Source organism: Melanerpes formicivorus, unplaced genomic scaffold (genome assembly GCF_026170545.1).
Source record: "Melanerpes formicivorus ecotype bairdi unplaced genomic scaffold, bMelFor1.0.p_v2 SCAF_2, whole genome shotgun sequence".
In the NCBI taxonomy this organism is placed as follows: domain Eukaryota; kingdom Metazoa; phylum Chordata; class Aves; order Piciformes; family Picidae; genus Melanerpes; species Melanerpes formicivorus.
This window is the reverse complement of record NW_027142354.1, coordinates 26,430,438-26,456,318: the sequence shown is the minus strand read 5'-3', so window position 1 is coordinate 26,456,318 and position 25,881 is coordinate 26,430,438. Positions and strand designations below refer to the sequence as shown.

Below are 25,881 nucleotides of genomic sequence, written 5' to 3'. Positions count from 1 at the left end.
ACTGGCTAGCACTGGCTTCCACCTTGGCAGACTCTGAGACTGCAAAGTGTAACACAGGGGCCACTGCACGTTCACCTGCTGTGTGGCTTTACCAGGATTTAGCTTTGTTACACTTCTTTATCAGAACTGCAGAGAGTCGGCACCGTACAAGTCTAATGTTCAAAGTCTTCACATCAGAGTTCTCCAGCCCCATACTTGCTCTCACCGTACTTGGACCCTATAGGCCCCTGAATCTAGTCTCACAAAGGACACATGGAAATTTAAAGTCAAAATCCTAAACCTCCTCACCCTGAAACACTTTTTAACATTAAGCTTCTTTGCCAACACTCTCCAGTTCTGGGCTAATCTCACACAAGCTGCTATGTTCAGGAAACTAGATTGTCACCAGATGCTCCTCACTCCAGCTTCTCCTGGTCTAGGAATCTTGCAGGGGCTTACACAACTGCTTCATAGTACTGTGATGTCTCCACAACATCTCCTATCTTCTCACAAGTCACTTGTGAGATGACAGCACACCATTCAAAGCTATTTAGTCCTTGCCTATGTGGCCCAACAATTGTTTTCTATCCTTACCTATTGTCCATTTAGCTTTTAAATAGAGCTGATTGATGAAAAACAGCTGTGAAAGCTCTTCTCAGAAAGAAGCTACTTCTTAAAAAGATCTTGGATTCAACAAGTTTGTTTTTTTTTAAGTTGTCACTCTAGTCCTCCTGCTGTGTAGCAAGTGAGATTGCTGCCTGCTCCATCCTGCTTCATATGAAAAATAGAAAAGATTGAAGTTATTTCTAGAACAATGTAATGGAGATGCTGGGAGAGTGGGCACCAGATCTAGTGTGTAAAATCAAAAATGCAGCATTGTCTCACATAGGGGGAGGTTTGGGCCAGCACACACACCTATTTTATAATAAGGATAACTTTTTCCTCTCTGGGGATCCCAACCTCTTTTGGCTTTTCAGTTCTTCTGCAATACAGGCACAAGTGAAAAATACACTCAGGTTAAAGCTTACGGGAAATGAAAACCCCCATTGAATTTTATTCTAAGCAGAAATTGTGTCTTTGATAGCAGAGTAAGCAGGACATTTTTGCAAGGCTAAAGGAATAAGACTCATCCCTTAGCATCTGAGATGATGTTTTATGACACATTGATGCAAAGCATCCATAATAAATGGGCTGCTGCATCTAAGAATAGTATTCATAGATCAGTTCTGACAAGTGCAATGCTCTCCTGGTATCTCTGGCTTGGGTGGGATTTGCGCTCCAGGTAAGGCAAGTTTTACCTTCTTGACTTTCAAATTGCAATAAATAGCTCGTTACTAGCTAGATCCAGTGCTTTTCTCATCCTGAGATTTTTTTTTTTACCATCTCTTGCATTCTTTCTCTAAGGTTTTCTCTTCATGATTTCCAATAACACTTATGCTCATCCAAATGCCAACATGCACCATGCACTGCCAGGCAACCACACTGGTGCCAGACTGTCCAATTTCCCTGTGTGGGTCTTATGCACTTTTGTTCCTACATCCTTTCTCATCTTACCTGCTCATCAGGTCTATGCTACAGACATGTCTCAAGGAGCATAGATTCATCCTCTTCCTCCTCTGTATTTCCATGCATTAGAGGAGATTTTGGTGGTCCCGATCAGGTTGGTTTAAACTAGCTTTGCTGCACTGACTTGAGAGATGCCAAATTAAAGGCAGGCAGTCTGATCTCCTGCCTTCCTACTGAGTCTCCATCTGTTCCCAGCTCTCACTAGAGAGTCATCCCCCCAGCACCACTCTTGAAAAACCCAGACTCTTTTCTGCTCTGATTCCTCGTGAACTATATCATCTGGCCCAGGCACCATTTGGTAAGCAATGTGTTGGGCAGGTCTTGCCCATCACATGCAAAGGTCCTAATCAGCAGACCTTAAACTACCTTACACACCCATCTACAAGCCCATCAATGCCAAGGTCAAGCACAAGCTCAGCAGCACACATCTCTGTCCACTGCTTGCAAAGGATGCTGTCAGTGCAAAGTTTGCTTTTGCTCCCTCTTTGAATGGGGCAGCTAACACTGATGCTTACAAACAGAGTCTTTTTCTAGCAGTATTTATGAATGCCAACCCAATACTCCATGATAACCTATAAAAACAAGGTGATGTGTAGTGATAACTCTTGCCTAGCCAGTGCAGCTGAATAATCCAAATCCAGCAAACTGCACAAGGTAAACAGCACAATCCTGATGGTGAATGTCCTTCATGGGGAAGCAGCACTGCTCCAAGGACTGGCTTCAGCAGGGACTCCAAAGTGTCATATTTCCTTCACACATATTTTCAGCATTTGTGCTCAGAGAGTCCATGTAAGTCACCAAGTCCTCACTCATACAGCAGAATTCCTTGAGATGAGCCCTGCTTTGCTAAGGTAATGATCCTTCTGACAGTGCATTGAATGACACACCAAGTCAACTTCTCATGTTACCATACAGTAATTCAAGGCCTTGACTTTGCTTCTATAGCCTGTACACACATGAGAGTCACTTGGGATTCAAGTCGGGAGTGTACAAAATGCCTTTGAATTGATGGTTTTACATTTGAAGTTTAAGTTATTCTTGTCTCAAGCAGTTATACACAAATTTGAATGACAAAAATGAAGAAACTGAAACACTATTTTCACTGAAAGGAGCATTTCAGAGAGTAGCTAATCACATTGTATGCCACAGAAGTTTCCAAACCTTCTTAAATACATCTGTATACTTTTGAAAAGAAAAGACTTCAGTATCAAGAAGCTCTTTGGAATTGTTTGAGCTATCCCAGTTATGTTTTGGTTTCTTTGCATCAATTGCTACAAATCAATTTAACATACAACAGGAAGCCTTAATCACGTTCACTCTGGCAAAAAGACGTTTGTTTGTGACTAAGTTTTTACTGGATAAATTCATTGTAAGATCTGCTCAAAGTACATCATAATGTTTATTATTTCTTCTGTAGCAGCAATCCTACAAGATCCTTTGCAAATGGGGCTAATGTAGTGTTACATAACAACCATGCTCCCTTCCCTGACCATCAGCAAAGACACAGTTATTATACCTAAAAGGATACTGCCTCCACCAGCACAGGCTAAGGAGGCTGCATTAGCAGTAGGCTTTAACCTTTGCAGGGAAAAAAACAATACCTGTGGGAAGACACAAAAGGGAAGTAATCACTGCTGCTACACTGTTTATCTGGGATATTATGATCAAGTTTATTACCAAACTCAGTGACTCATTTTGCCTTGTCATATAAAGCATGTGCACTTTAGAGATGAGCAGTAGGAATATTGCTTACCTTGTTGAACTGGTGAATAGGCATTTGTCAGAAAACGAAAGTGCCCTTTATTGTACCAGCAGATCAAGGACATGTTTCCTTTCATTCTTATTCTGTACTGTCCTCTGGACTGGGGAGTTTCAGGGTTGTTCAGCATGGATGGAGGTAGGCCTGTACAGTCACTCTTCCTAGTGCTCAGCAACCCACAGCAGTAAATCTCTGCATGTGAACAGAAACATTTCCTATCAGCACGCCATTGCATAGATCCAGAAAACAAGAGCAGTGGGGCAAGTCTGAATGACTTGACTAGAGAAAGATATAGCTTTCTAGTCCAACAGATACATTAGCAAACTGGCCTTCTCCTGTAATACCAAAGATTTGTGTCCTACCTGAATGTCTCTGGAAACTAAGACAAGTGCAGACAGCCTTGTCTTCTGATGAAATTATTGACACCTCCTTTACAGTCATGATGAAACGAAACAAATTCAAGGTGTCTTCCAGGCTATAGTCTGTGTAACAGCCTTCACAACATGTTTAAATCTAGACTGAGAAATACCCCAGCAGTGATGTGCATTATGGAACAAATCAGAATTTATGATCCAAGAAAGTTTTTGATGTTTAACCAAGAGAAGAAACTACAGAGGAAGCAGGGAGGCAGAAAGCTGTAGTATTTTGGATGTTAACTGAAATAAATTCACCCACATGACTCCCATCATGCTTTTAATCACAACATAAGTAACTGAAAAAATCCAGTTGGATCTATTGCTCCACTGTGCTGCCCAGTTCTTGATTTTTCAGCTCACTACGCCTTGCCACCTGTATTACCTGCTTTGTTAAGGAACTGCTGCTTAAGCAATTAGAAACTACTGAAATCACTGATTTTAAAAACACATGTGCCAGAAGGATGGAGAGTATGGAAATAAGAAGTTCAATGCAAACATTTTTTTTAGGGAAAGGAGATAAACGAGTGCCCTAGTTGAGTGAGCACTGAACTTGTCCTGCACAGATATCAGAGGATCCACAATGACACATTCTGCTGCTCACAGCTTCTTGGCCTTTTCAGATGTGAAAGAGGCAATGAATAACATCTAATACCACAAAATATGTCTCACTGCAGTCAGGTGAGGAGAAACAAGATTTGGAAACAATATTAATAACAAAAATGATTGAATTTGTCATTAAGCTGTGAAATAGTAACGGCCTATTTCTGTCAGTCCAAGAGAATAAGGTCTTCTTTATCAAATTATCTGAAACCAAGGGATGCTTGGATGGAAATTTCCTCATTCTCCCTAGTTCTGAGTTAAATTGCCAGAGGAAAAAAAAAACCAACAAACAATGGGCATGGAAACAGGTGACACCTGTGCACATCCTTCATAAGGCAACAGAGGCTTATGGTGATTTAAAACTCATCTGTCAGCTAAGTTGGCTTGATCAAGTTTTTCATCATGCTGAATTGTCTATGTTGGATAATCAGATTTCTTACAAAGGAAATGCTAAGTCAGTCTACAGTTTCTGGCTTCCCCTGAGCATGTTACCTCTGTTCTGCAGTTTCCATTTATGTGGTTCTTCTGCCTCTGTCTTTCTGGAATGACCTAAGGTCTTGAGTGTAGGTGGAGCATTTGTCCTTGGTTCATATAGTGCCCAGCGTGCAAAGCATCATCTCTCTTAGATACTCTCTTAGATACTCTCTCTTAGATACTTAGAAGCTCTTAGATACTACAGGAATACTAATATAATAATTGCTAATACCAGTTGTTGTGGGTAGGTCTATAAGGAGCCAAGACTCTTTCCCATGAAAAATTGAAAACATTTACATCAGAAGAAAGTCAACCAACACAGGAATGAGGTCCCCTCACTCTGAAGGAGAAAATTGCATACCATCAGTTATTTCTAATGAATTAATCAATCCCTGGATATCCATACACTACTTCCACAAAAGACAATGAGAAAAACCTGATGGCAACAAGCTTACAATCAATAAAGGAGGAACTACACCTTCAATGGAAGGATTTAAAAACCCCCAAATGTTCTTGTCTTGATAGACATACACACTGTGGGCCATGTACCTGAAAACTTCAGCATTAACATAGAAAGCTCTAAGAGAGCTTTCTTCTAGTCAATACTGCTCTGATAACAACCAAGCCCAAAGAGAATTTCTTTGGCTTCCTAAAGTTTATGATGCATTGAAGGATGACACTCTCTCCAGGGGACTGCAACAGTATAAAACCAAGCTAATAACTACATTATTGTGCTAGAGCATCCAAAATAGCAACAGCCATCTCTGAGATCCCACAATAATTAATTGTGGCCTTCCCTTTAGAGCTCAGGCAATAAGACTGCAGAAAGCTTCCAGCAGATGTTTCACTCCTCTTACAAAAGAATAGGAATGATTTCCTCCCTCAGAAACATACTCTGTAACCTTCCTGCTGTATAGCCTTGAAAAGCACAGCACTTCTGCAGATTTACTAGTGTCTCTCATCATGGATGACACCCTTAATCTGTAGAGTTCCTTAAAGCCACCCAGATACTACAACAATAAAAATTATGCCCATCTGGATCAATCAAGTTTTTGTACATAATTAAATCAGAATCACAACAGGTATTTGCCATGTCAATGCCAGGAGTCAGAAGAAGTAAGTTGTCTTCCTCTGGTCTTCTTAAACTGTAACTGCAGTATAAATGTATACACCTAAGCTATCTTAGCAAGGTTGAGGAAATGTGGTATAGACATCCAAGACAGGCTTTTCAACACGATTTCATGACATTTTGAGGTCAGACTGATAAAAAACCCCAAAACATTAAGGTCATTGCTGAGGGTGACTGTGTGATACATTAAGAGAGATCTCCCTGCTGAGCGCAGGCTTCTCTGCTTGCCTCTTCTCAGCTGTACTGCCAATGCAGTAGGTTCCCAGCTGCTGCTGGCAAAAACTTAGCTGCTTTGCAGCAGAGTTAGTAAACATCATCTCCTCCAAGGCTCTTACTGACTTCACCACTGCTTGACACATCTCCAGCATCTCACCTCTCCCAGTGTCTCATAGTTCTTCTGGTTGGAGGAATAGAGGTTGGAAGCAACCTATGCAGATAATCTAATGAACCCCCCCTGCCAGAGCAGGTTCACCTATAGCAAGTTGCATAGGACAGCACCCAGGCAGCTTTGAATGAGTCCAGAGACAGAGACTCTACTACCTCTGTGGTCAGCCTGTTCCAGCATTCAATGTTTAGATAGAACTTCCTATGTTCAAGTTTGTGTCCATTACCTCTTGTCCTGGTCCCATCCTCCTGACATCCACACTTTAAGCATTCATAAGCATTGATAAGATTCACCTACCAGTCTTCCCCAAGCTAAAACTCACCCTCTCAAGCAGCTCACTGTCCTTTCTGAACTAGGGAGCCCAGAATTTGACACAATACTCCATATGAGGCCTCACCAGGGCAGAGTAAAGGGAGAGTATAACTTCCCTCAACCTGCTGGCCACACTCTTCTTGATGCACCACAGGATGCCATTGACATCCTGACCACAAAGGCACATTGCTGGCTCAATATCATCCTGTTGTCCACCAGGACTTACATTTTTTTTTTTCCCAGGGAGCTGCTTCCCATCAAGTCAGCCTCTAACCTGCCCTGATAAGTGAGGTTATTCCTCGCTAGGTGCAGTTCCCTACATTTGCCATTGCTGAACTTCATAAGGTTACTTTCTGCCTAACTCTCCAGCATGTCCAGGCCCTGCTAGATGGCTGTACAACCTTCTGCTGTGTCAGCCACTCCTCCTAACTCTGTATCATCAGCAAATGTGCTAAGAGTAAACTCTATCCTTTCATCCAGGTCACTAATAAATATATTGAACAGGACTGGACCCAGTACTGACCCCTGGGGGACACCACTTGTTTCAGAACTCTAATTAGACCCTCTGCCACTGACCACAACTCTCTGTGCTCTATCTTTCAGCCAGTTTTCAATCCACTCCACTGGCCATTCATCTAACCCACAATTCCTAAGCTTGTCTATGAGGACGCTGTGGGAGACGGTGTTGAAAGCCTTGCTGAAGTCAAGGTAGACAACATCCACTGCCCTCCCCTCATCTATCCATCCAGTCATGCCCTCACAGTAGGCTATCAGATTAGTCATATATGACTTCCTTTTGGTGAATCCATGCTGACTACTTCTGATAACCTTAATTTCCTCCATGTGCTTTGAGATGATGCCCAGAACAAGCTGGCCCATCATCTTTCCAGGGATGGAGAAGCAGCTGCCTGGCTTGTAGTTTCCTGGATCTTCCTTCTTGCCCTTTCTGAAGACTGGAGTGACACTGGCTTTCCTCCAGCCCTTGGGCACCTTCTCCATGATCTCTCAAAGATGATGAAAATCAGCCCAGCAAAGACTTCTGCCAGCTCCCTCAGGACTCACAGGCACATCTCATCAGTACCCATGGATTTGTGGATATCCAGTTTAATTTATTTATTTCTAACTTGATCCTCCACAGCCAAGGGAAAACCTTCCTTCCTCCAGGCTTTTTCTGACAACTCCAAAGTCAGGGACTCCTGAGAGCTGATTTGAGCAAAGAAGGCATTCAGTAACTCTGCCTTCTCTGCATCCTCAATCACCTGCCTCATTCAACAGTGGGCCCACATTTTCTCTATTTTCCTGATACACTTGATGAAACCCTTGCTGTTGGTCTCAATGTCTTTAGCTACATTCAGTTCCAAGGAGGTCTTTGCTTTCCTCATTTGATTCCAGCATAATCTGATAGCATTCGTGTAATCTTCTCAAGCAATCCATCCTATCTTCCATGTACTGTAAACTTCCTTCTTCCACCTGAGCTTTTTCAGAAGCTCCCTGTTCAACCATGCAGGTCTCCTGCTTCCCTTGTCTGACTTCTTGCTTTTACTGATACACTGATCCAGGCCTTGGAGAGAGTTGTTCTTGAATATCAACCATCTCTTTTGAGCTCCCCCATCTTCCAGAGCCTTTACCCATGGGATTTCTCTAAGCAGTTTCTTGAAGAGGACAAAATTAGTCCTACTTATTGCTTTGTGCCTTTTTCACATGATCCTGAACTCTATTTTCCCATGATTACTACCGCCAAGGCTGCCCCCAACCCTAATGTCTTCCATCAGTCCTCTCTGTTTGTCAGTACTAGGCCCAGTAGTACACCTCACCTTGTTGGCTTCTCTACCACCTGAGTCAAAATACACTGGAGAAGCATCCTGGACTGCACACGCCTGGCTGTGTAGCCTTCCCAGCAGATATCAAGGATATCAAGTCCCCCATGAGAACCATGGCCTATGATTGTGAGGCTCCTTTCAACTGTCTGTAGAAGGCCTCATCAACTTCCCCATCCTGATCAGGCGGTCTGTAATAAACACCCACAACAGTGTCTCTTGTATTAGCCTGCCCCTTAATCCTTACTCACAAGCTCTCAACTCACTCTTCATCTGTCTCTAGGGTGAGCTTGATACATTCCAGTCGCTCTTTCACATAAAGAGTAACTCTTCCATCTCTCCTGAACAGTCTTTGCTCAGAGGAAAGTCTCCAGTGCAATATAAATATACTTCCCATTTGGCTGTTAGCAGCATTTGGGAAACCATGACTTTTGTGAGAATATGAGAGTACTCCACTGTACTCTGAGCTTTCAGCTTACCCACAATAACACAGGAGCTAAATACATCCTGCATACAGCTCAACAGCGACAGCCCTCAGTGCCAGTGGTGTCTGAAGTGCTCAGCTACAGCACTGGTGCAGCTCATTGGTGTTCTTATTTTAAATGAGAATAAGATATTGTCTGAATTCTCAGTATTCCCCCCCTTGTTTTGGGACACATTTCATTACTATGATGTTCTAAGTCAGTTTCATTTTCTGCAATACCAAAAAACTATGCTATAAGCAATGGCTGCCAGTGGTGTGTAGGAAAGGGAAACAGCTCTTTAGTCTACTCCTTCATGATATGTAAGGGCAGCCTCCAGTCTTGATGCTACTAAGGATTTGTTCTAGCCACCACACTGACACTGAAAGGCCATGCTGAGTTGAGCATTACACTGAGGTGCCTCATGACTGACTACCAAGGGCACAGAGGTCTGTAATTTAGAAAGTCATCAGTCCTCAGAATTTCTGATAGCAAAGTAACACATCACTTCCCCACACTCGAGGCCATTTGACAGAGTGGATGACCTGAGATTATTCTCTGCACTAACAAGAAAGTGCCTGGGAGAGCCATACTGTTGGACATTCTGCTAGCTAGAGCGCTTTTGCTAATGCAGAGTACATTATGCTTTCAAAACTAAAAACTGCCTTGCCTGGCCATGTTGATAACAGCAAAAAAAAAAAAAAGGTAAACTTTGCTAGGGGGTTTGTAATGGCATAAAATACCATCTAGAGAAGTCACATTTGTCACAGGTATTAAAGCAGCAAAGACTCCTACGGCCCATCTTTAAGGATTCATCCCATCCCTATTCTTTTACAATAGGAACAGAAAAATCACAGGCAGCTAGGAAATGCCTTGAAAAGTTCCCCAGGATATACAGGAGACTTGACCTCACAGGTCTAGTACAAATTAACAAAAGCAAGGATGCTTTTACATCCTCATTTTGAACTTTAAGAAGATTTAAAAGAGCAACTTTAAAAGCTCTCTGTATAGAACCTTTTTATGAACGAGAGCCTTTCTTAGAGGTGACCAACTTACCTATACAAGGAATTGAAATACCAGTGAAGTCTTTTGGGACTTCTTTTGATTCAGTGGCAGGAGGCCCCTACATCTGTCATCATTAAAACCCAGGGAGTTACCTGATACACACCTTGTTTCTCAAATTCTTCAAAGAGATTCAGGCTGGTAATGCTTGGGCCAGTGAAGATGATGTAGTTCTTCCCAGAGGCATTCTGACAAAGGCTTTTGGCCACCATACTGTGAAGCTGAGGTTTGTTCTTCAAAGCATCCAGCCCATCAGCACCACTCCCTTCTTTAAGGTGGACATAAATCTTTAACGAGAAATGGTAAGAAAAGTCAGAAGGTTATAAGAAATGCAGAGGGAGCAGATGCAATTGTCAGCATACCTGCTCAGCTCAACTGGAGACAAGCTGAGAATGAACGCAGCAGATACTTTTCATACACTGCTAATTAATCTAAAGTCCCTTTCAAGGGGCTGTTGCTTTAAAATCACCTCAGGCTAGCTGGTACAGCTACCGATAAATATAGCACCCTTTGCCTCCGCTTAAAGGCTTCCTGAGGTACTTGTCACTGTTGGGCAGTGTGAAGACTGTTTGTCCATCAGGAAAAGACTCCAGTCATAACTGAGATTACATGCTGTACTGAAACTGCACAGGCTTCAATGCTGCCAGCAAAGGGACAGCATGGGCACTTCAGTTTCAAAAAAGGCCCCAACAATGTGACCAAAAGGAAATGGCCCATTAGCTTCACTGAAGTCATGTTCAGATTTATTCTGTTGGCAGCAACCATTAGGCTGTGACGCAAGTGAGTTTGCACCCCTGTAAATGAGTGAGCCAGCAATACACACACCCAACCACCCAGAACATCCTCATCAAGTTCTCCAGACACACTGCTATTCTTAGATCCTTTACTTGGATCACAATTCGGAGGCAACCCACCAAACCAGACTGAACCAGGAAGCAGGGTACAGCACAATGTGCTGCTGTTACTAGGGAAATGACTGGCTCATTTGCAGCAGGCTAAAGCTAGCATGTATCCTGCTACAGTGCAGCCCACATTGCTATGCATTTCAGGAGAGCTGTCACCATCATCTGTGGGTGGACATCCATGTTTTGTATCAGAGTGCAGGAACATTAATCTCTTGGTAGTGTGACAATATCAACTGGAAGGGCACTGAAACAAAGCTATTTCTTTAGTTCTATAAATGACCCATTTAGAAGAGGAGCGTTCTGCATTGCCATGCAGAGGGAGAAAACACATAACCCTTCCTCTCTATACAAGCCTTCTATTTGTTTCTCTGACAATGCTTTACAAACATAACTGTCATCAAAGTTGAACATCCATGAAAACTAGGTAACTGACCATCATCATGTTCTAAAAGTCAGTAGAAATAACTAGCTGGAAAGAGAAATGAGAAGCAGCAGACATTACGCACAGTCACTCAAACATTACCGTACACCACGGAACTTGTAAAGATTTAAACCCACATACAAACACATATTTTCGGCAAGTTTGCTGATGCCTACCTTTGTGACTTTGACTCTGACATATCCAAATCTTTTAGGAACTTCAGAAACTTTTACCTGCCAGAGAAAAAGCTGAAACTTCCTCAGTATTTAGGGGGCAGGAAAAAGGAATTTTGCCTTGTTTGAGCAATGTATCCACAATCAGCTTTTTTTGTTAAACTTGCTTGAGACCCCAACTTGCAGCATTGCTTCTGTTTCTCTTACCAACACATTCCGTCATAAAGTTCATTACAATACCCAGAGAACAAAGACGTTTGCAGTAGTGCTCCCAGCAGTTTGTATCTCAATGATCTGGCAGAGTAACAAAATTCAATTAAATAGCTTCTCTCTATTTCAGATGGTGTTATCTGACAGTATTCTAGATATATTGAATGTAATACTCCCCAGTAATTCATGCATCATGGAACAGATCCCAGAGGATTGTGTTATATATGAAATCTCTGAGAAATGAGACATAATTTGCATTTTGAAGTAATCACTGATAAAGAATAAAGTTGGTGGAAGAATGAACACACACTAATTCCAAAAAGAAGTACAGCACATATCAGAAGGAAGTCTAAAATAAATAGTACTTATATTTAAAAATAAATAAATACAATAATTTCAAAAGCTAAACTCTTGGGGTTTTTTTGATAGAAACACTTTACAGATGAGGACAAAGGCAGGAATGTTTGCAGATTCCCTGATAATGTTCCATTCACTTTTGAAAGCTGTCAAATTTGTGCTTCCTCCAATGCTAAGGCTGAGAACTAGATAATTATGGTAAGTCATTGAGATTTTTTAATCAGGGATACAGAGAGTACCTTAACAGTGGAATGCATACAAAGGACAGATTGTTCCAAGTTTACAGAAAAGGTATCTCATGATTATTGGCATAAAAATTAAGATTAGGTTACTAGTATGTTGGCTCAGCCACCACACATCAAGCCCTTAAAATCTACAGACAAGGCAGTGAAGACAATATATGCAGACAGATTAGTTTTGATTTTGGATTAGCAGTGAATCTCTAAGTCTAGGAAGGTGTCCTACATCTTCCCTCCCCTACTGCAGTAAGTCTGAGCCATCCAAGAGTGTCTTCTGCTCCACGCTCACTTTGCATTCACCATAGATTGTCCTCCAAGGGATGAAAAAGTCTACCTTCTGTGATCCCCTCTATCCTTGTAATAGGCACCTTCCTTTCCCATCCTCCCTTTGTCTGCCCTCCTCAGTGCCCTTTACCAAAACATCCCCACTACTGAACCTTCCCTCTTCTTCCAATATTAAATGTATCCACTGTTTTCTCCTTGGACTCTTTTCCTGCCTATCCAAGCATAGCCTTTGTTCTTGGCATGACTTTTCTTGTTCTGGAGAAGCATCATTCAAAGCTTCATCACGCTCAGCTCTATGGGGAAGATGTGTGATGGCAGCATAATGTTGGAAAGCATTAAGGCTGCTGTGAAACAGCAGATAGGTACAGACAACTGACAAAGGCATAGCCTCAAATATCCTTGCAAGTGCCTACAATCACATATGGCCTTTATTTTCCCTCTCCCTGTCCTCTCATCTAGCTTATTCCATTCTACCTCAAATCATTAAGATCCTGCCTACTGAAGCCCACAGCATTCCCCCTCCTTGTTCTGTAAGGCATTAGAACTGGTATTTAACAGTTAGCAATCTGCAGAAAAAGCAGAGTTGCCAGAAACTGGCTGCAAGAAATTCACAGGCAGTCAGAAGCTGCTCCCCCAAAACGTTTGTAAAACCATTCACCAGAGCTTCTGATTTGCTCTGTCGCAGCATTAGAGCTTTGTGCCCTTTCCAAGCACTCCAATGGCAAACTGTTGTCAGAAGTACAGGCTCGACAACTGCTGCTGGACAACAGATGGAGATGTTGGCAGCAACATCCTCTGCCTCTGCAGATGACAGTCACAGCAATGCTTCTCAAACATCTGCAGAGATCGCTTTTACTGTGTATCTTTTTCTAGTGCTTAATGACCCATTTGATCCATAGCACCAAATAAGACAACCTCTATAGATGTGACATTATTTGATTTAGGAGACAACTACAGGCTGGAGGTCTGTATTCTGCAATGCTGAGACAAAGAAGGAGCTTCCTCTAGTCATCCCTCAATTATTCTGTTCTAACCAGAACAGCAACATATTTCATTCCATCCCCTTTCTTTCTAATGCAGCCCTACTGCACCAGATACCTTTAATCCAACATGTTTTAGTCCCGTGTGCACAATACCAGCTCTCCCTTCCCACAGTGTTTAACTCATCCCCCAAATGCTCCTCTCTTCTGTCTTCAGTTTCCATGCAGCACTCTAACAGTCTCCTCCTCTTAAAAGCCTGAGAGTAAGAAAAAGACCTTCACAGTCTCTGGATCATCTTTCCTTCCACCTACAACTGGCTTTGCCTCCTTCCATCACAAATGCAAAAGTAGCTATCAGTTGATATAACTGAATGCCAGAGCAACAAGGTATGGGTGAAGACTGTGCTGAGTTCTTCCAAATCAAAAGAAAACTGTTCTGGAAAGACCATTTGCAGAGGCAAACAGAAAAGATGCCACTTTCCTGAGCTGTAGGCTTCACATGTTGACAGATGAGAGACAAGTCATTCAAAAACTCAAACCAAGTATGTTTCGGCTCCAGAATTCTGCAGACTGCTATAGACATTGTTACCAGAGGAAGGAAGGTCTCAGACTAGACAACTGTGCTACAAGCCAACAGGAATTTCTTTGCTTTGTGCTAGCAATTTGCTCTATGGAGACACAGGGTAAAAAACCCAAGCACTTAAGAAAAAAAGCTGAACCTTGACTGCCCATTTAAGAGTGCTCCAGAAACTAAAATATTGGTGATTATGCTCACATTCAAAGCGTGGATGGCAAATTGAAAGCTCTTGTGAATAGTTCATCCCAAATACTCCACATTCATACATAATTTAAACACTCCAGGGTACATTTCTCAAAAAAATAGATGACATTTCGAAGGAAAAAAATAGGATGAGGCTAACAGTAAACAGGAGGAAGATTTTGAAGGCTACATTGTGCAAAATACCTTACAAAGGGCAAATCCTTAACAACCACAATGCAGAAGTCAACTTTTTACATTACACAGCTATAAAAGCAAGAGAACAAAGAGTGGTGCTGTCATACTTTTTTGGATCTTGAATAGCTATTGAAAAAAAACCCACTTAATTTTTCTATAGCCTTTACAAGTACTCTACTTATTTCTAGCACCACTCTAGGTTCTGAATTAGTTTTCCTCTTCCATCCTAAACTCCATCTTTAAATGTTGCTGTTACCATTGCTATTTGGAGACTGTCTCCTCCAGTCTCATCCCAAATCTTTAGCAACCCATATTTCCTTGTTCTTTAATGCCCTCTTCTCATCCAACTGTTCTGGTTTGGCCAGGATAGAGTTAATTTTCTTCCTAGTAGCTGGTGCAGTTCTGGGTTTTGGATTTAGTGTGAGCATAATGTTGATAACACACTGATGCTTCAGCTATTGCTAAGTAGCACTTATCCTAAGTTAAGCATTTTTCAGTTTCCCACACTCCAGCAGTGAGCAGGTGCACAAGAAGCTGGGAGGGAGTATAGCTAGGACTCTACCTCAGCTGAAACCAGAACAGCAGCTCTTGGATCCAGCTCTACTTCAGAAGCTGTTGGCACCACTAGTGGTGCTATTACTAAGATCAGACACTTTAGTTTGTTTGAGACTGTCTTTACTTTCTCTTACTCCTCTAAAGGCTACTTTGAAAATAGCACACAAGGGATACACACAGCTTTCCCAATCTGTTCAGATCTAGCTCTTGGGGTTCCCTACAAAGCTCTTTCCTTGGTCCCCCTCTCTTCTCCCCCTGCCCTCTATTTTGAATTACTCTAATCTGTAATGTGAGGACAATCACATGCCTGGTTTGTCTGCACATTTCTAACGACCTTCATGAGACTGGCAGAAGGATGCTCATAGAATTGACAATACAAGCCAAATATGGCTTAAAATAAAGCTTTTTATTTTCCTTCCTATGGTAACCCTCTTCCATGTGATTTATCACTGAGGACATTATGGCATCTTACCTGTCTCATAGACCAACAACCTACAGTTCATCAAACACAGATTTGCCTGTAGTTCCTCTGAGGTCAGCCATATCTACATCAGGAGCATCCATTATCTGTGATACCTCCACTTTGAAGTATTTTCTATTCTTTCAACCCTAAGAATTGTCTGGCTCTCCTCTCAATTACTACAATCATTCTTCTTTCCTTTGGCCTTGCTTAAATCTGTTTTGACATGCAGGCAGTGCTCAACCCCACAGATCACTTGCCTAACCCTTTTCTTTAACCAAGTCAGTCAGCTTACTCTTTGCAGCATCAAATGGAAGGGGGCTGGAAAATGGAGACAGGTGTTTGTGGTTTAGCTCTCCCCAGTGAGCTCTTCCTATACCTTTTCAGTCTATTGACTTCTGCCTGCATTTGCCCTGTGAAGCCAGGGATCCAGACACTAATGCCAAACAAGTCCATGTTTACTTTTTTCCACATTGCCCTTCTGCCTGGAAATCACTGCTAACCTCTGCAAAGATTTTTTCCTTTTGCTCTTCAATGCCTTTGCTAGAAAGGAAGCAACCTCCAAACACAAGTGTGGTGCTGCGGTCTCTTAATGCTGCTTCCTCAGGTTCCCTCTTTGTAACTGGCAGCCCAGCTCAGGTCCAGGATTGAGGCCTCACAACTGGGCTCCACAGTTTGAGAGATTGGAAAATACTAGACAGAGTCCAATGGAGGCCTATGAAAATCATTAAGGGAACAGAACATCTGTCTTAGGAGGAAAGGCTGAGAGACCTGGGGATATTATTAATGTTTATAAATATCTGAAGGGTGGGTATCAAGGAGAAGCCAGTCCTTTTTTAGTGGTGCCCAGTCATAAGACAAGGGGCAACAGGTACAAATGTTCCACCTCAACATCAAGAAAACCTTCTTTACTGTGAGAGTGATGGAGTACTGGAACAGGCTGCCCAGAGAGGTTGTAGAGTCTCCTTCTCCAGAGACTTTCAAAACATGCCTGGACACCTTCCTGTCTGGCCTGCCCTAGGTGACCCTTCTTTGGTAGGAGGGTTGGACTAGATCTCCAGAAGTCTCTCTTCCAATCCCTACTAATCTATAATTTCCAAGGAGCAACAAGGCTGATGACTACCTGGCCTCTGCAAGCACACCAGGAACAGGGAGTATACTGGTGCCTAGCATTGTGTTGCTCCTGCTGTACAGATTAGCCAGTAAACACTGCTGTACAGATCCTACTTACAGAGCCCCTGGGCAGATGAAAGGTGCTGGAACTAAAGTGACTCACTGTGGGAAGCTTATGACCCCATCTTGCATTTAGATGCTAAAGGATTTAGATGCAGGGATTGTCTTTTTGTCCTGCCTACAACATTCAGCACATAGTATCTGTGAAGAGCATTCCAATGGCAAGGCTATTAAGGGAGGAAGAAAAGAGACTTTGGTGCTTTTAGCAACTTCCCCAGGCAAAGTTGCACAGAATGAGAACAGCTGCTGAAAGGAGACAAGTATCATCAGAAACTCCAAGAACCTCAGCCAGGAATTAAAAAATAACCTCGATTAAGATTTGAAAACAGACATTAATGCTGTATGTAAATTCTGTAAGAGACTTTGCAGTAGGTGACATTTTGATGTTCAGTTTTCCCATTCATCTAGAAACATGGTAAGGTTGTAAACTCCACAGAAAAGAATGCAGCTGGCACAACACACATCTCCAAAATTACCTTCCCACTTAATATTAGTGAGCAAGAGGATAAATGGCTTTTAATTGAGATCTGAGAGTCTCAGATGCTGACAGTACAGAACTGCATGCATTAAAAAGTCAGAGCCTGGTTGAAGTCAGAGGAAGAAAGCAGACAGGATTTTCCAGCCACTAGTGACCAACAAATGAAGACTATCAGAATTCCTGGGATCCCCTCCCAGACAAAGCCTGACCTTGAGAACATCTTTAAAGCAGCTGCTACATCTCTGCATTCGAGAGGCAAATGTTCCAGTAACAGAGAAACTGTCAGGGCACTGTTTAAAGAAACCCAAGGGCTCAGACTAATCTCTAAACAGAACTTAAACAGGCTGAAACACCAACATTTCTGAGCATCTATTAAACAAATGCAGAGATGGTTAACTCTCTGCAACTCTGACCTTGAAAACAAAATTCACTCTAGGATTATCTACCCCACCCCTTCCCAGTGGCTGAATGCACTTACCTGGGGTGTTGTGAAATTATAAATTCTTTGAGGCAACATTTGAGGCTCCCTAAATTCTGGAAGTAAGTTCTTATTCTGTAAAACCAACAGGGATATGAAGTACTAGAACTGACTGCACCTACCCTGTTTGAAATCAAGAATGAACTACAGCATTTACTAGTAAAGCATGATGGTTACGTTTTTTGGGGATTTTTGCTGTCCTCTGCTGCTGATGTGTGAAGTAACCTCAGGCATCTCCCTTGGGAGACTGCTGCTTTTCAGGGAGAGCCATTTCTTACCCTCTTATGCAGCAGCCACTCTGATCCCAGTTGCACTCCTCAAACACTGCTATAGTGCAAGTCACTGATTGGTAATGCAGGAAGGCTCAAGCTGCAGGGACACTGAGTTTTTCCTTAATCTGCTTTGACTCATCACTTCTTCAGGGTAAGCAGTGGAAGGTGGAAACTCAAATTCAGTCCCAGCACAGGGATCTAAAGGGCTTCATAAATCTGAGTGACACATTTCACAGGGATATTAGAGAAAATGAAATGTACATTGCAAGAACTTTCTGCCAGTAAATAAAAGCAAGTGCAGAGCTCATATAGTTGGAGGCAGAGGGAGTGTGGGAAGGAAAGAGTGTCTAGAATAGCCTCACAGAACAAATTTCATCTCAAGGAATAGAAAAAGATACACACATCCATAAAACCATCTCTTCTTCACTGTGATATCACAGATTTTTAAAGTGAATAGTTAGATGGATGAGCTAATTCCATTACCTTCTATCATAGTGATTAATATTGCTTGACTGTCCCTTTGCAGTGCTACCACCTTCATACTGCCTTCCATTTTGTTGATTAAAGGCTTTTTTTTTGGGTCAGAGATTATCTTTAGGGTTATGTTTGTGCCACTGGCTTGTAGTTAAGGGGGAAGAACTATTGGAATAGCTCATCCTTCCTAACTCTCCATGGGGTTCAGTGCATGGCACCAGCTTCCTGTGCTTCCCTGTCCTGTAAAATGACCTTCTGGTGCAGGGAGAGCTAAGCAAGGATGAGGCATCACTTAGTAACAGTTAGTGATGACCACATTCATCCCTTGCCAGCCACAAGAGAAAAAGGAATAGCATGATGTGGCCTACTAGGACAAAATAACTGGCCCTGATCAGATATTTGGGAACTCTCAGAAGTTTTTGATGAGCTCTATTGCTACATCTGAAATGAGAAAGAATCCTACCAATCATATTTGTGAACATCCCTCTTACAAGCAAGTATTCCAGACTTTTTGAGAGAAAAAGAGAGAAATAGAAACTGACACAACTGGAGTATTGACTTAAATAGAATGACTTACTCAGCAAATACTCTAAGAAAGAAACACTTCTAAGCTACTGTGATTATTTAAAGTGCAATCAAGACACTTGAAAAGTTTCTTAGTGGGTTTGTGTATGTAGGAAAATACATTGGAGGGAAATGAGGAAAGCAAAGAAAGGATGGAGCAGAGAAGGACACTTGAGGTCTTGGAAGTTCAGTTTGCTCTTCTCACTAAATTAGAAAGAAAAGAGACAAGAAGGCCCAAACCTCCTCTTGCAGCAGCTGATGCTGCTGCCACCTTGATGTCCAGCATCAAGGATGGGTGAAAAAGGCAGTTCTGCCAGCCACTTGCCAAAGTCAGTTCTCCTGGGGCTGTCAAAACCCTCTGAAGGGTTTCATTCATATTCCCAGATGCTGTAGACGTATATTTGCTTTGCTTGAATGGTGATGTGTACCAAGGCTACACAGATACGTGCTGCAATGAGATACTTTTCTTGAAAAATTTGGAAGCAGATATCTGAAACTATGTATCCAGCTCAAAATTGAGACTTAACTGTAAGGGTGGAGTCAGGTTGTCTGTATTACAAAAGACAGAAAAGAAGTTTAATATACATGTATTGTTTGTATCATGCATATGTAAGACCTTCTTATATCCACAAGAAATATTTGGGGTTTATGCCACTTCTGTTTCTGGAATGACTTATTGGGCTGTGTTTTTAACCAAACACTATTTGATTAAGAAAGCAAATGATGAGCCATCAAACAGAACTATTTACTCACTCTCAAAAAAAGGGATTCAGAATTTGTTCATGAGAACAAGCAGACAGAGGAATTTGGAGAGTCAAGCAGCTAAACCTCCTAACACAAACAACTGCTCTGTGAGTTGACATTCAGGAGCTGTTCATGGAGAAGCTCAGCATGTGGCTTCAAACACTAGTATCATTTTTTACTTTAGGAAAACAAATCAGCCAAAACTTTCCATCACAGGAAAAGCAGATCACTGAGAAAACTGTGATGTCCTCAAATGGAGACTTTTTTAACATCAGACTAATCATTCAGGTTTAGAGGACCTTGCTTTTGGCCAGAAGCATCACAGACCTCTTGAGATTCCTTCCATTCTTGAGAACCAGTCACGTGTAGCTCACTTCTCTCTTCTGCCTGGGCTGCATCACCTTTTCACAGATGTATATTATTCAGACTTTTGAAACTGAATTATCCTGATTTATGAAGTGGTTATAATCATAGTTTATCATGAATAAAATTACCTTGATGTCATCATATGAAAACAATGAAGGAGAGAATTTAGCCAGATAGTATTACATAATCTGTACATATTTCCAAGTAGGTGCTGGAAGGTTTTTCTGACAGCTGATAGGTGATAGACCAGTCAGTCCTAACTACCAGGCAACAAGTCCTTCATTCATGATGGTAGTTTCATAAGAGACAGAGTGAAAGGTGTGCACATGAACCAGGAAAACACTGGATTTTCTTCTAGTTTAGAGCAATTTTCTTTATACATTAAATATAGGATTTTTTTTTGTTTAATAAAATATCTCAACCAACCAAGGACCAACTAAGTGCTTTGGATTCTGCAAGATCCCTCCTAAGCGTGACACACAACTGAACATAATATTTCAGGTATACTATAGCTGATCCACATCCTCCCCAGACTAAGTTTTTCCATGTTAGTAAATCTGCAAGGCTCATGGATTTGCTGTTCTGGAAACATTTGTTCACAGTAAGATTTGATCCACTACAACTGTTTGAGTAGCTGTGCAAGAAAAGAGGCTTGCTGGAAAGAGAGGTTTGCATTTTCTGAAGAAAATTATGATCATGCATCTTCCATGCAGGTTTTAAACCAGTTGTTTTGTCTGACATAAAATAGATTCACCTTGTGAATCATTCTTGGAAGTTTCTGCTCTAAAGGCTTTTGGAAAGTCATTTGCTGGATAGAGGCAGTGTGCTTGATCTCTGAGGTGAGCTCCACCAGTCCAGCACGTAGCTTATCACTAAAACGTAATGGGTACAGCAAGCACAAAGTTTGCTCATCTCTCTTGCCATGCTCCCCTCAGCCAACTGCCGCCAAACTAGTAATTATTCAGACATGCCAGAGGTTTCAGATTCTGAGCTATAACTATGTTGGTACCTCCTGTTCTGTCCACTGAGGGAGTAAATTAATGGAATGTCAAATTAAACAGAATAGATGCCGAGCACCACCCTAATCCCCCTGCTCCCGCAATGAATTAGATTCTCGTGCTTCCCTTGCATCCGGATGACGTCCAGGATCATCTTACCAGCTGCCTTCTATTTTCATTCCATGACTTGGCTGTAATTATCATGCTAAAATGATTAGGCAAGAGGCACCTTAGGGAAGGGTGAAAAAAATATGCAGGAATTGCACACCGCTGGCTATCACAGATGCAGTGTTACACTTGACAGAGAAGCTGACTCATTAAAAAATGACAGAAGTCGCAGTACCTAGACATTTAAGTAAGATATACAAACACACACACCTTTTAACTCCATTTTAACTGAATTAGCTTAGCCCTGGCAGCCAGATGGACAATATTAGAGAAAGACACCCTCAGTTAAATCACACAGAAAACTGGCCATCAAGAACTTGTCATCATCATCTGGTATCTAGAGGAGTCAGAAACCTGCTGCATTCAAACTGTAGCCCCCCAGCAAGGCAATGAAAATAAGTGACTTTTACTTTTGGTCCTCACAAGGTATTTGAAGAGGTAAAACTCACCTGGCAGATGAAACCAGTAGATGAGCACTGCCGAACCCAGAGACTGAATTTCCTCTTCTTCCTCTTGCGCAGCTCCCTCTCTGTGCATGTGGCAATGAAAACAGGATCCTCATCAATCAGGGGCTCATGTAGTACCTGCAGTTGTCAAGAAAATGGAGGGTGGGGGAGAAACAGAAGAGTGATTGCTAAAGAAATTCTTCCCAGGAAATGCAATCCTTGCAGCATTCTTGTAAAGGTCTCACTTTTATTCAATGCTAGCATCCAATAAACACCAAAGCCTGGCCAAGCACACTCCATTGTGAAAGGCTGCTCTATACATCACTTGCAAACACTGCAAAGCATGGCTCTCACTTCTCACTACCAGCTAGTTTAACATCCCTACAAATGGGGCTTCTACCTCTCACTATCGCCCACAGTTCAATATTACTCCAAAATGAAATGAGGAGTCGGGGTGCAGGGGGTGGTTAGCAGCATCCTTCTCTTAAGTTTTATCATCAGCTTCATCTTGTTTGCCAGAATGTCACCCCCTACAGCATGCTGTAAGGTACACTCATTGGTTACAGAAAACACACAGCAAAAATACAGGAGAAAAATACAGGAGAAAAAGATTTTCTGCTGCCACTTAAGGAGGTGGTGAAGAGGCAGAACATTTTCCTTGTTGCAGCAGCATCAGGGAAGCCTCTCTTGCCTCAGGAGCTGAAAAATTTAATAAAAGGTGACAGAAAGATAAAGATCCAGAGGCAGGAATAGAAAAAGACATGGCAAACTGGAGCAAGTAATGAAAACCTGTAAAGGTGAAGCAATTTCTGCATTCAGCATCCAGATGATATAAATGGTTCTCTGTTTCTTACAACTGTTTTGTTACACTTCTCTCCATTAATTCTGCAGCAAATTAATCAGATTTTACACTACAGAACCTAGCTAAGGAACAGCACTACCACCTCCTTGCAGCTCACAGGCAGCTGTACATAACATACAGGTCCCTGCCTGCACAGCATGTGAGTTGTCTAGCAAGTCACTTGTGAGAGTACGAATGCTTGGAAACTGTTTTAAGATCTCAGCTGATGAATGCTTACCAAATTAAGACATCTACAATTAAACCAAAGCAAGTCACTGCAGGCTCCCCTCCTAGTGCATGAAGGGAATTCTAGCAGGCCATAATTTGTGTCCTCTAAAGACATGTAGACTAAGTCAGATGGGTTATGATCTGTAGGGGCCTCCTCTTTTCCAGTGACCATCACCCCAGCACAGCCTTTCTCAGGTATCCACAATGCAAAGGCTATAACCCTCAGACCAAGCCTCTCCGTGTTTGCATGTGTTCTACTTTTGTGCACAGCTGCACGCAGCCAGTGGCTGAAATGAGAACAAAGCTGCACTGAACCTGGGCGTGATGCTCGTAGGAGAGAGGTGGTAGGTAAGCAGTTAAGCACCAGAGATGAGCAGCTGCTCATCTGAATACAAGATGTTCGTTGAACATCACTCTAACAGCCCAGAATAGGCACCCGTGCCCTCCCCACACAGTGGCGGCTGCACACTGTCATTTATACACACTCTACTTCGTCACAGCTCATAAAACATTCATAAGAGCATCTGAAAGCACTCTTGTGAAATGTTCAAATTATAACCCAAAATGCAGATGCAAGCAAGGAGAGCTGCACACAAAGCTATTTGTTCTTAAAGCTGCAGCTGTCACATTTTCCCACTGGAGCCAAATCCTCTTCCTTGCCCAAGGTCCACACAAAACACTGCTCTTTCTTTAGAAAGCCACCTTGGGCATTTGACTCTTCCACCTCAGGGCACTCTGACAGCATTTTGCAAGTATTAAACATGCTCTCATTTTCTTTTGCCCTTCTGCCTCTTCCACACAGAGGGGAGGACCGCACCCATACATCATTAAGAATTCCTAAGCTTCTGGTAAGGTGCTCCAACCGGTCAGAGCCCAGAGTGGTGTGGTTCAACTTGTAATCTCTTCCACTGTGGGATAAAGAGCAGCAAAAAGAAAAGGCTGTATATGCATCACTTCAAGACAATTTTTGGCCTCTGTCATTAGCTCAGCTCCCTCCTCTGCACCACAGCATTAGCTCTCCTCACTACCGCATCCAGCTTACCCTTCACACTCTGACTTCTAACACAAGAGTAAAGCTTGTTAGGCTTAAATTTAGAAAATAAATCTGAATTTAAAAATCTCTCCCCATCTTCCTCTTCACATTCATGCACACTCAGCCCTGCCTTCCTTTAGGGCCCAGAGCTTCCTATCCTTTCCCCTATCCCAAATGTTTAAGTAATTTCCATTTCTCCATAAGATGACTAAGTCTCCAATGACTGAACTGCTGGAAAGGGGGAAATGAAAATGGAAACAGATTGAGGCAATTCTCTCTCTGATGCTGCTGCAAAGAGAGAATGTAGACAGGCTAGAAAACAAGCATGAAAACTCTGGAGCTTGATCTTCTTGCTTTGTCCAGAGAGGGTGGAAAGACAAGTGTTGTCACCCCTCCACGGGCAACCACTGCTTCAACGACTGTAATGGTCTCTGCAAGCAAAGCATTGTATGGGCTGTGCCAGCGGCTGGAGCAGCTGATTCCCATCTCATTTTCAAAGGAGGCAATTGGTTGCTTCTGGCACTGGCATAGTTTTCTTACGACAAAATATAGTCCTGTTGCGCTGGACAGCCCTATTAGTTTGTTCACTGTCTTCCATTCTGTCTCTTTACTGCTCTTGCCATCTCAAATCCACTTCTTTGCCAAATCCCCAAGCAAAGAAGTATTTGTTCCTCACCCATTCCCCATTCTTAATGCTGCTGCAATACTCACTTTTCCAGGAGATGTTTCTCATCTAGTTGCTTCACTTCCCCCCAGCTACCCCACTGGTTTGTTTTTTCCCCCTCTTTGTTATAGCCATCCTCATCCCTGCAAGAACCTTCTTGCCAAGCTTTCACTCCTTGTTTCCCCTTCTTTATGCACAGGCACTCCAAGTGTTGGAGTCCCACCTTGGAGTCGTGCTTTTCGAACAATTGCTCCATCTCACATCATCTTCATTTGCTGAACAAAACTGCTACCTCATTTCTTCTGACAGTCCCTTTCTTCTCCATCTCAGATCACCTCCACAGCTCCATCAGCCCTTCTCCCACCACAGCCCAAATAGCCATGCAGCCAAGGCTCTGAGAGACTACATCTTTTGTATTTGGACTTTCTGGATTCCACTGCTTTAGGTAAAGAACCAACATGCCTTGTCTTCTCTTAGCTCCACAGCCATCACAAAAAATAGCTGTCTCTTCAGCCTGTCTCTTGGAGAAACTGCCTTAGATTGCCTTCTTCCTGGCTTTTGGAAGGCACCATCCAGTTGCAAATAAGAGCTCACCCGGGTCCACCTGCATGCACATTCAGCCATTGCTTCTGCAGAAGTAGCTTTTCTTTCTTTGCTAGAAAGCCCTTCCTGCTAACCTAAATTCTCTGCTAGTGTCTGACATGTCTACTTGCATATCTAGCTGTCAGTTCTGATTTTATATGCTGCATTTGACAACATCTCCCTCTCCTTAAGATAACCCCTTAGTATCTCTTTTTTTGGTCATTGCAGACATCCCTCTCCTCCTGCTGCAGATCTCACTGGCCAGTTTAAACTGATGTCTTTACTTCCAGCTCCTTGAAAGGTTTTCTGAGCCAGGCAATGTCTGCATTTTCCATGGTTTCTGAGTAACAGGACTAAAACGTTACTCATTTTAGAGTAACAACTCACCTACCCAGTCATGTTTTTTGTCCAAGTCCACAGCTGCCCTGTAACAGTTTTCTTATTAGCCTCACTAATCTTAAGGTATTCCTACACCACAGCCTGCTGCTGCAAAGCTCTTCTCTTAGTCTATCATGCTGGCCACATAACTGTATTTCTCTCTGATAGAATCAATCAATCTGATATATTGGAGAAGAGCTTTCTCTTCACTTTCAAAGTCCTATTTGGTCTATCCACATTTTACTGATCCTCTTCACCATCATTCAAAGGTTAACTCCCACCTCTGATGGAATGATGATTTTAGGCTCCTCTATCCATTTGTTCAGTTTTGAATGGACTCTTTCAAAAACCTAAAATTAAAATCAGTTCCTACAGCACTCTGTTATTATTAAGTAATTTAAACATAGTCATAAAGGTTCAGCATTTTCTGCTAT

General features: G+C 42.3%; 1 protein-coding gene across 2 annotated transcripts in view; it reads right to left on the bottom strand.

The window, feature by feature from the left end:
• PGBD5 (piggyBac transposable element derived 5) overlaps nucleotides 1-25,881 on the bottom strand; it is a 73,754-nt gene that overhangs the window by 13,058 nt on the left and 34,815 nt on the right. For both annotated transcript variants that reach the window (XR_010989284.1, XM_068154066.1), the window contains exons 3-5: nucleotides 21,725-21,859; nucleotides 10,067-10,247; nucleotides 3,299-3,496 (exon numbers count right to left, since the gene is read on the bottom strand). Coding sequence is in view for 1 of the 2 variants with exons in the window: in XM_068154066.1 (XP_068010167.1) it covers nucleotides 3,299-3,496; nucleotides 10,067-10,247; nucleotides 21,725-21,859 (514 nt within the window). In the remaining variant the exon portion in view is untranslated. The remainder of the gene's footprint in view (nucleotides 1-3,298; nucleotides 3,497-10,066; nucleotides 10,248-21,724; nucleotides 21,860-25,881) is intronic.